Source organism: Perca flavescens, chromosome 2 (genome assembly GCF_004354835.1).
Source record: "Perca flavescens isolate YP-PL-M2 chromosome 2, PFLA_1.0, whole genome shotgun sequence".
NCBI classification, from domain to species: domain Eukaryota; kingdom Metazoa; phylum Chordata; class Actinopteri; order Perciformes; family Percidae; genus Perca; species Perca flavescens.
The window spans coordinates 21,350,545-21,361,020 of NC_041332.1; the positions used below are offsets into that span (position 1 = coordinate 21,350,545).

At 39.2% G+C, this 10,476-nt stretch overlaps 2 protein-coding genes across 4 annotated transcripts in view; both read right to left on the bottom strand.

Moving 5' to 3' along the window:
• Positions 1–5,726, bottom strand: part of zglp1 (zinc finger GATA like protein 1) — an 8,538-nt gene extending 2,812 nt beyond the window's left edge. Inside the window, exons 1-5 of one of the 3 annotated variants that reach the window (XM_028606269.1) lie at positions 4,777–5,073; positions 4,232–4,278; positions 2,646–4,052; positions 2,434–2,546; positions 1,618–1,711 (exon numbers count right to left, since the gene is read on the bottom strand). In XM_028606269.1, coding sequence (XP_028462070.1) covers positions 1,618–1,711; positions 2,434–2,546; positions 2,646–4,039 — 1,601 coding nt within the window. In that variant the 5' untranslated portion in view covers positions 4,040–4,052; positions 4,232–4,278; positions 4,777–5,073. Of the gene's footprint in view, positions 1–1,617; positions 1,712–2,433; positions 2,547–2,645; positions 4,053–4,231; positions 4,279–4,776; positions 5,074–5,431 lie in introns of those variants that run through there. The other 2 variants (XM_028606257.1, XM_028606266.1) reach the window with 2 other exon arrangements.
• Positions 5,727–5,834: 108 nt separating this feature from the next.
• On the bottom strand, positions 5,835–9,379 carry fdx2 (ferredoxin 2). The gene is made up of 5 exons (XM_028606282.1): positions 9,179–9,379; positions 8,758–8,809; positions 7,350–7,456; positions 7,165–7,252; positions 5,835–7,046 (listed from the first exon to the last, which is right to left on the bottom strand). Exons 1-5 carry the CDS (start codon positions 9,363–9,365, stop codon positions 6,890–6,892), a joined length of 591 nt encoding a protein of 196 aa, XP_028462083.1. The 5' UTR covers positions 9,366–9,379; the 3' UTR covers positions 5,835–6,889.
• Positions 9,380–10,476: the final 1,097 nt, after the last annotated feature.

Consider the following 10,476-nt stretch of genomic DNA (forward strand, 5'->3'; position numbering starts at 1 on the left):
ACATTTAATTTGTTGGGTTTCTTTTCTTTTAAATTGTACGTCTACTGCAATCACATGGGAAAAGTAACTACATTTAGTGTATTTAAGTGCCATATTACATTGTTTTTAAAGAAAACATTTTCTGAAATGCAATAACCTCAAACTAAGGCATACATTAAACATACATAAATATTACCTTAAGTTGTGCAACTTAACTTTCAGAACTACAAGGTTCAACCTGAGACTGATCTGTATATAGGCCTACATGTAAATATTAGTTATACTCAACCGATTTTCATTTATATATTTGATTACAATGTCACACAGCTCTGTTACACTTATGCTAGTAGATCCTTGATCAGCTGCTTCTCCGTAAAGAGAGAGAGAGACAAAATGGTGCGCAACAGTCAGCTGTTTTTTCTGAAGGGATAGTCAACAAGTCGGCTCTTTAGATCACATTGTGTTCACCACTACCTATTTTCTTGGCTTTGTTTTTGGTAGTGGTTGTGTTTGGTGTAGTTTCATCGTCCATACGACTCTGTGATTTACTTTTGTCGGGTCCGCTTCGTGGAATGGAGGATTAAGTTAGAGTCAATGGTTTCTGTTGAGATGCTGAAGCACTGACGTCGTGCTGTTATTGTGGTAAACTAGTTTGATTTTGCAGTAGACACATGGTACAGAGTTTTTTTTTTTTAAATTACATTTGAACTGATTCCAAACTTTGGACACTTTCTGTTGTTTTCTCCAGCCTGTCTCTTCTCTTAGTCCCTCACTATTTACGTTCTTTCTTCATTTTGTAATCTGCGCCGTCAGTCTTCATGGCTTGTGTCTCCAGCAGCGTCAGCCCGGTGTGCGACAGTAATAATCATCCGTGCGGAAACACCGTCAGCGATACAACATTGGTAACATTGATTAAACAAAGCTTGGAGGTTTTTTGGTAATATAATTATTCAAGGAATCGTTTCAGCCTTTGTGTTTATGTCTGCAGACTAAGAGTATGAAACATAAGGCAATCAATATATTAATTCCAAGTCTTTCATGTAGTCATCCGCAGATTAATGGTTGCAACGCTGCAGTATGTATGTCATTGAAGCCGTAAAGTTTGTGTAACATATAAAACTTCTATGAGTACACACTACATCAGTGGTGACAACGAGCCAATAGAAGAGCTACTGTTCTGCGTGTGTGGCTGTGGTTAGTAATTCTAGTGAGTTGTTTCTAATTCGTATAATTACTGTTACTGATAATTGTTGTTGAGGCAAAATAAAGTGAAAAATATGACAGGAAAACCAAACAATATCTGGATACAATTACTGTATATACAGTCAAATGTAGTCTAATTCTTTATATGTTATAGGTATTACATTTTGGATAATATTGTCCATAATAATTACCTTTATGGACAAATCATTGAATAATCAGTCTGGATGGACTAATCATTATAGACCTCAATGTTACAGCCAATATGGAAAATTAAACTCTGTGGAAAACTTATATTTCTGAATGTCTATATAAAAGTTTAGAATAAATTGCATTAAATTTAGTCTCCCCATGATTTAATAGATATGCCATGATGCACGCAGCTTTATGGATGTGTTTATAAAACATTCAACAGCCAGCAGTGTTAATATGAGCTACCTTATTCCACAGGCATTACAGAGGGGGGTCCCGTCCTCTGCATCCCTCCACATGGGGGTCTTCCTGGTGCTGCATGATGCACAGGCTTTACCATCTTGTGAAACAGAAAGGAAATGTGTCTTTAGTTAGTGTTACAGTCATTTTTGAGGGTACTTTAAAAAAAGCAACAGTTTCTATCAAAATGAAGGAAGCGATTGTGATGCAACCAAAGATTTTCTGGCAATGAACGCAACATTTCAGCGATAGGATTAATACTACAGTATGACCTGGAAGATGAATTTGAAACTGCTGAGTGTGCCACCTGTTCTGAGTGATGCTGTCAAGTCACAAGTTTTAATGTGGTGGCGTCCTCTAGTGGAGAAAATGGGCATTCCATGCAATGTACTTCAACTATAGAGTAATGCTTCTGATGCATTCATGTTAAACATATAACATGTCAGCATTTATATTTGTGTCTGAAAGTATTATGATTGTTTAGTTAATATACATTATGTAATTCTCCTTCTGAGGGTTTCCCTTTATGTCCCCTATATTCCCCTATCATTTTTTTGTGTGGAATTGTTTCTTATCTGAATGGAAGGACTGCAAAGAAAGTGTCATCTTATACAGATTTAAAAGCCTTCTGAGACAAATTTGGGATTTTGCACTCTATACTGTAATTAAAATGGATTTAACAAGATTTATATATATATTTTATTCATGAGATTACCAGATTAAATTGCAGGAGCTCTACATTGCTGTTTAGGAAGCCTGTAAAAATGTCAACATACTGTAAACTGACATCAGCTTCACTGCAGGCACTCAAGGGTTACTCACTGGAAACACTGGTCGTCGGGGAACTCTCCTCATCCGAGCTGCTAGTTTTAAGGGATTTCTGAGACGTACGTGTCCTCAGTCTTGGTTTTCTCACACTCTTGCGGAGGTCCTTGCTGCAGCAGACAAAAAAATTTGTGAGAATCTAACTTACTGTTAGTTTTCATCACCATCTCCAAAATACCCACGCAAACATGTAATGAATCTGTCACTACCTGTACTTTGAAGTTATGAGTAGCCGACACTGTCCCCTATTGTCATCCAGCTCTGTCTCCATCCTGAACGTCACTCCCTGGAAGTCTGGGTCTTGGATATTAGCACTCCGGCTGGGATGAGGTTGTTTTCTAGGAGTCTTGGTTCTTGACTGTTGGGTAGATGGAGCAGCAAGTTCCTCCTTTTGCACTGACCTGGGTTCTGGTTTTGATGTTGAAGAAGGTGATGGGTTTGTTTCTCCATTATAGCTTGAGGATTTCAGTTGTGCAACCAGAGGGCATTTCTCCTTTATGTGAGCATCAGTACATTCTGGGTTAAATGCTGTGATTTTGTCATCTTGTTTTGAAGGTAGGTGACACTTCTCTGTTGTGCTAGATAAAAGTGATGCTGATTGCGAAGAAGGCATGACGGAGCTTGGAGGGGGCAGCTGGGAGTCACATGGGGGCTCTGTAGTCAAAGCAAGGTTTGCATTGTGGTCTAGTGTTAGTGCTGGCTTTGACAGAGCTACACTTGCATCTTCACTTGAATTAAAAGTCAACTGGGCATTAAGGAATGCATCAGGCATGTGTGTTGGAGACAAAACATTTTCAGAGAAGGGTAAATGCAAAATATGTTCAGAAGAAAAACAATGCTTTTCACACTCCTGGTTACACTCAAATTGTCTGTGAACACTGAACACTGAAACAGTGTCTGCTTTTTCAGCAGTCTGCGACTGAACATAACAGCCCACCTTGGAGTCTTTCACACAGCACTGTGGTTTATAACTTCTGGCTTCTCTGCTGCAGTCCTCTCTCACATCGTCCACAAGACTGACACTAGCTGGGATTTCTTGCCTCTCATAGATAAGAACAGATGGTCTCAATGTGCATTCAACATTTACACAGTCACCTCCGACTCCCTGATCTGTTACATCTGCTGTTGCAGTCGATGATTTGTCTATTGAATGGCCCAGTTTTGGGTCTGACTTCTCCACATCCCTTTGATACAGGAGCCTCTCACACTGCAGATTGATCAGACTTAGTACTTTCCAGGGGCTGTTGCACTGAGGATGTGGCTCAACCAAAGTTGTGACCTTGCTGTTGTGACTTTCCTCCTTCACTTTTTTCGTCGGATTATAAGGCGACATACGAGACAAACTGCGTTGGCAGGAACTATTAGAGATTTGAAATGGATGTGCATCCTCTTCCTCTTTTTTAACCATAAAAGGACCTTGCCTAGAAGGCTCATGAATCCACATGGAGGGTGAATTTGTGTCCAGGAAACTGTTGTGGATAGGGGACGCTAGCTTGGAAACTTCTTGGAAAAGGTAAAAGAGTGTTGAGTGGGAGGCATCATGTTCAATTGTGCTCTGGTTTCCCTGGATGAAGGCAGCTTGTGTCCTTGGTCCTGTGCTCATGTTGAGGAAGTGTCTGTACCATAAAAACAAACAGCTTTACATCAGTAGTTCCCAACCTGGGGATCAGACCCCCCTCAATGGGTGCAAGGTAGGAAATAATAAAAATCAATATGACAAAATTATGTTTATTTTCACACAATTCAATCATCTTTGCTTTTTTTTTTTTTCTTGTAAAATATTATATAATTTTACCTCTTCAGGCTACTGGATATCTTTCAGAGGTGGACAGTAGGCTAATGCTTCATATTAGGAAGTCCCAAGTAAAAAAAAAAAAAGAAAAAGTTGGGAACCACTTTTCTACAGAAGAATGGGATTTAAAGCATTGGCACAACATAGAATATTAGACCATTTAAGCTACATTTATAGCTATAGCTCCAACAATTGAGCTACACAGGCTACTGCTGTATGCAAATACCACAGTTTAAGCAGATAAGCTAAGGCTATTGCTGTGTTTAACATTTTTGTTTCCAAACTGTGGCCAACAGTGACAGTGATAGACCATTGAAAACTTGAGCTTTAGTATAGGTTTGATAAAATGTTTAATTAGACCCACATTATTAGCGTTATAGCCAACATGGGCTAACTGGAATCATCTAGTGTCGTCATTTTTTTTTTATATAAATGCCTAACAAGCTCGACCTGTCATTTTCCTTGAAAATAGATAGGCATATGACCTGAAGCCGGTTGTATCAAGAAAGATAAAATTTTCATCAAAAAAGGCAACTTATTTAACTCACCGGAAGAACTGTAACAAAACTTTAGGTGTAGTTTAAACGTGTTCTAGAACACAAAGGTAGCACTTGCGTTCTAAAATGTCGACAATTTTCGCGGTCTTTGCGGAGTTTGACTGTCGCGAGCGCAGACAGTAGCAGCAGGTCGGATATATATTGAAACAATATCAATACTTAAAGTATGTAGGCTGAATGTAGCCTATATTCCTCCACCTCTAATATTGGCATCAGAAGGCTATGACTTCCCTTACACCTAAATGTTTTAGACAACAAAAGTGTTGATGGTCAGTTTAAGTCGGTGTACGTTTTTAGCAACTGATTTGATTGAATGCATTAACTCTATGGGCATTCTTAAGCATAGGCCTACGTTCACTTAGTTTGTAGCTCTATCAGAGCTCTCTGCAGGCAGCCTGTAAGAAACTGTCGCATATTCTGATCCATTAACGAGCTTCACTCAGTATTCTCACTCTAGCATTAAATTCACCAATCCTTGTCTTTAATAGTCTATTTTTGACCTGTCATGGCCTCTATGGCTAACCACGTCTTTAACATTTGGGCCTGAAGGGAACAGTTAAAAAATGTGGTCAAAATCAAATTCAAACAATCCAGTACAGCCTACCCAGTTAACCTGGGATTGCTGTGCACTACTATTGATGCTCACCTTTAGATGTCCAAATCGATCATCAAGTAAATGATGAAGTGTGCCAACTTACTGGGAACTCCAACCGCTGGAGCTGGTTGCTATGACTAGGTCGTGTTTTGGACCAAGAGGAATTACGCGGGTGTTTTGGTTCGCTTGATTACACCTGCTGGGGAATAAAAGCGTTGGCCACACCGAGTTCCAGTTTCATTTGGTAGATGCTGCAAACCACCCTTTGCGACAACACAAATGCCTGTTTAGATATTTGCTGGATAAAAGGTGGATGTTTTACCAGTAATGACCGCCTGCAAATGATGCAATGAACTAGCTTTGATTATTTTACAATGGAAACTTCATTTTTGTCCCCTTTGAGTCCTTGTAGTAAGTGTTTAAGGGTGCTGGGTATTAAGAGCAGTGTTCAAAATAACTTTTTTAAACTTGTTTTATTGCACAACTTTAAATATTTAATTTCAAGACATGATATATACAATTGACTGACATTTGTGCGTAAGGACAAGTACAGTAGACTTAAGTAAAGGGTAGAGGTGGTAAACTTATTCCACGGTAACATGAAGCCCACCAGAGTCCAAACAGACTCTGCTCTGGATCAAAGCACACCTGAACCAGATCAACTAATCAAGCCTTAATCACTGGCACCAGAAAGGAAGTGCTTTAAAATTAATTTTCCGTTTGACACTTTTTCAAACAATTAGCCTGAATGAATCTTTATATTGGATACAATTTAAGTCTAAATTCTGATTTATTCTGTTGAGAGCCCATTCTTTAAGCTTCAGGCAACTAAACTCTTCTTATTCTTCTGTGTTGGACTTTAGTACCATGCAGAAAATAATATTTTTGAGGCTTATGACTTGGGGCCAACTATAGTCAGTGGGTACTGAAAAGCTATCACAACACCTACAAATTAACTTAAGTACATAGAAATGAAAGTAAATGTTATGCTTACAATATCTGACAAGTAAATCAGAGTGACAATGATGGAGCTTGTGATACTTGTGCGTATATGAGCTGTAACGGAATGTTCCATTAAACGGCACAAAGATGAACTTTGTTAAAACTTTCTCAGCAATGTATAAAATAAACATGACATATCTCTTAAATTGCCTGGTGTTTTAACAAAGAACAGTTTGTGTGATTGAATGGCATCTTGATGCTGGCCTGAGAACTCTCCACTTGGATAAATACTTCACCGTCACAGTTTTTTATGGAAGTAACCATTAATTTCACCTTCAGTGGGAATCATATAGTGTCTGACTCTGTCTGATATCTGCAGGCCTGTCTTGTCATTGGTTAACTGTGGAATTTGTCAGCCAGCAAGAAGCCTAGGGAGTTGCTACGGACTTTACTATCCTAGCCGTGCATGTCTTCATGGTCGCCCCCTCACTCAACCAGCACACAAGGTGTCTAGCTCGCAGCACCACTCTCTTATTTTTCTCCAATTTTCATCATCTCCTCCTCTTCTCAATGAGGTTTGGGAACATGGCCGTCCACATAGAAGTTCCTGGTGACTTTGGGCAAGGTGAGCTCAATGCCCTCAAGCTCTGAAGTGAGAATGATCTGACATCCCAGCCGGGAGTTCTCCTGAAGCATGGGCGCCATGTCCAGCATGTCATCCTCCCTAGAGCGTAAAGATATCTGTCAACGTTTACAGCGATCTCCCTTTCACCTCATTGCACACACATTTGTTGAAAATCAAATGTTGTGCTTAAGGAAGATGTCATTTCCAGCAGACCTACCTCTCTTCAGGTTCTGGCAGTTTATCAAAATGGGAAGCACTCACATAGACGTGACATGTTGAGCAGGCCAGTGATGCCTCACAGGCTCCTAAATTAAAGAGAAAAACACATATTGAGCATTAATTTCCAGAAACCATCCCTCAATTAAATATTTAAGAAACAGTTATAACTGTGTAAATGCTCACCTTCTAGTTCAATTCCATGCTTCTGAGCAAGATACATGACATTATCTCCCACTTTGGCCTTAACTGGGATCCTCTGGCCAGACCGATCTATATACACCAAATTCACCCTAAAAAGCAGTGAGTTAAAAATTATTTAGCCTTATCAAAAATCATACATTTGAGTTTATGTGGCAAGGTTTTGTAAAAGCTTCATTCACGCTTAAAAAATGACAAAGACAGTAGAGGAACAATATGTTCCATGTTTAGTAAAGTGTTTGAATTAGGCCAGTGCAGCACACTGACAATAAGATGTCTGATTACACAAGAAAACAAATCTGGCGCTCAAGACAAAAAACGTATATGTCTATGTTTACTTTGGCTACACACAGTTAATACTACTTCTTGAGAAGCCTAAATTCAAGAGCGCAAACCTTTTGGAGTACTGTTACTCATCAGTGCTGCCACTTTCTAACTAATGTAGGTACACATGGTGTTATTAAAGAGTCAGGCATCACAAAACAGTTTCCTGCCCAAACATTCCATGATGGGAGGCAAAAATGTGCAGTTTTGGTCTAGTACAGATTAGGCCTGCACGATATGAGTAAAATATCAAAATGCGATTACTGTTGATTGATGTTGCAATTGTGATATGTTTCATGATTTTGAAGGTAATGATCACCGGAAGACAGAGACCGGAATGTCTCTGCAGCACCACAATACTTAATTCAGAATGATTTGACACATTTAGCCTTTAACAAATATTGCACCCCCCTGCAATTTGGGTATTGCACTACTCCATATTGTGATTTTGATAAAATTGGGATCAATTGTGCAGCCTTAGTACAGAAAGCTGCTGGATATAAGTTTAGATTTCTGCTGGTGCCTCCGAAATCCTTCGTCAATAAATTATCTTGACAGAGCCCAATGGGTATCAGGGGGTAGGTCTTTTGATATTATGTGCACAAGAATTAGGTTTTAGTATGTTGTAAATTGTAAATGGACTGCACTAACATAGTGCTTTCATCCTTAAAAAGGACCAATTGCTTCTATCTGGAGCATTCAGAGTTCAGTGCCACTGCTGCTGTAGGACACTTTGACATGTAGGAGTATGGACAGGAGGAGCCGGGCATCAAACCACAAGCTGACCTGCTCTACCTCCTGAGCCACAGCAGCCAAAAATCTTGTCCTAAAAATGTTTATTACAATTGTGAATATTTTCTGGGGAAATTCTCTCTCTCAAATGCTCAGTATGTGGTCCAAGTTTAGCATGACTCAGCAACATTTTTAACTTTACCAGAAGATGAAGTGTAGTTTCCACTAGCTTGAACTTTGCAGTTTCAATGTTTGATATTAGTAGTTATTATTAAAAGGTATGTGTGCATTGAATAATACTAACTGAGAACACAATAAAAACCCCGTGTAAACTTACACATCATCCGGGTCCTCTGCATTGGAGCTCCCCTCCTCACTGTGGTAAAGACCTTTGAAAGAAAGAAGCACGAACAGGACTGTGAGTGTTTCTGCTGTCAGTGGTGATGTTAGCTCCTCCTGACGGTACCGGATGTAGACAATGTCAGAGTTGTTGCATAGTAGCAAAGTTTCACAACCCCTTCTCTGGGAATGTTAATATTAAGTTACACACGTTTTATTGAGCGGACTTATCGAGTCTCATAACTGCGGAAATCCTGACCACCTGCTAGCCAAACTTTACTGACATACACGATAGCTCAAACTCTGGTATTTAAAAGAAAACATTGAATCACTTAATTAAAACTATCGTAAACAAATAGTCCCGAGAGAAGAACCAGCCTCTGACTAAGGCTAATGGGTTAGCAAACTGCATCACTCACCTATACTCGTCTGCAAGTGTCGATTTATGATCCGAAAGCTATCAAAGGAACCCCTCCTTTGTAAACTACCCACGCTGGTCACACAGCTCTTCAACTTGTAGAGGGGACATATGCTACAGTCCGGTATACTTCGAGAAAGTCTCAAAGTCAGCCCCATGCTCGACCGGACTGCAGCAGTGGCAGCCATGATTCTGTTTTGGTCACATGACCGAAAGCGGCCAATAGGAAAAGAGAGCTTGCGGGGTGACGCATCTGCTGTGACGTGCCGCTCTGACAGCAGAGGGCGCTGCTGCAGTTCAAACTGCTGACACAGACACGTAACGTAACACTTATACTATACATTACTAACTACGTGCTAGACTGGCAGTGGTGGCAGAATTATTCAGATCTTTTAGTTGAGTAATACCACAGTACCACACTGTAAACATCTGTCATAAGTAAAACTCCTGCATTGAAAATGTTACTTAAGTAAAAGTAGGCTATCTAGCCTTAGTATAGGCCTAATCAGGAAAATGTTGACTGCTTAAAGTATTAAAAGTAGTAGTAGCGTGGTAAAAAAATTGTCCTGTTACTGTTATATATTATATAATTAGATTATTATTTACCATGCATTAATGTTATAGCAGGATTTTACTTTTATAGTTGGTTGATGCTCATTTTTGAATTATTAACTAATTAGTATTTACTTTACGGATTAATCTGCTGATTGTTTCTCTTTGATTGTTTGGTTATAAAATAAAAATAATAAAAAGTGAGAAATGCTGTCACAGTTACCCAGAGCCCATGTAGGCGTGAAAGTGACCTTCACTTCTAAATGATTTGAACACGTCTTTTACCACTGCAAAATGTTATTTGGCCTGTTACTAGCTGTGAATAAGACAGTGCTGTTACTAATTTCTTCTTTCTTTTCCTTGCCTTCTTAAGATGGTTTTAGTGATAATGACGTTGCATATATATTGTTTTTTTCTTACTTTACATTATCATTTTACATTTCATACTTTTGTATTTTATTCCACTTACAGATCTGACCAGGCTAAGCCTGTTGCAGTTATGTGTTTGGTTAAGGAAGCAGGTCAGCCCTTAGTTTAAAAGAATCAAAATACAATACTGTATTTCACATTTCCACAAAGTCCCACCCAAGGTTAAGCTCCATACTCGCCAATATCACTCAACAGTAAATACATGTTCTGCCATGTGTGCTGTAGAGGAAGACATAGCTTGATAAGAAATCAAATGCAGAGCGGCAGCAGAAAACTGTTTTGATATGACTGAAATCACTAGTGTGTGAAGACAGAGCA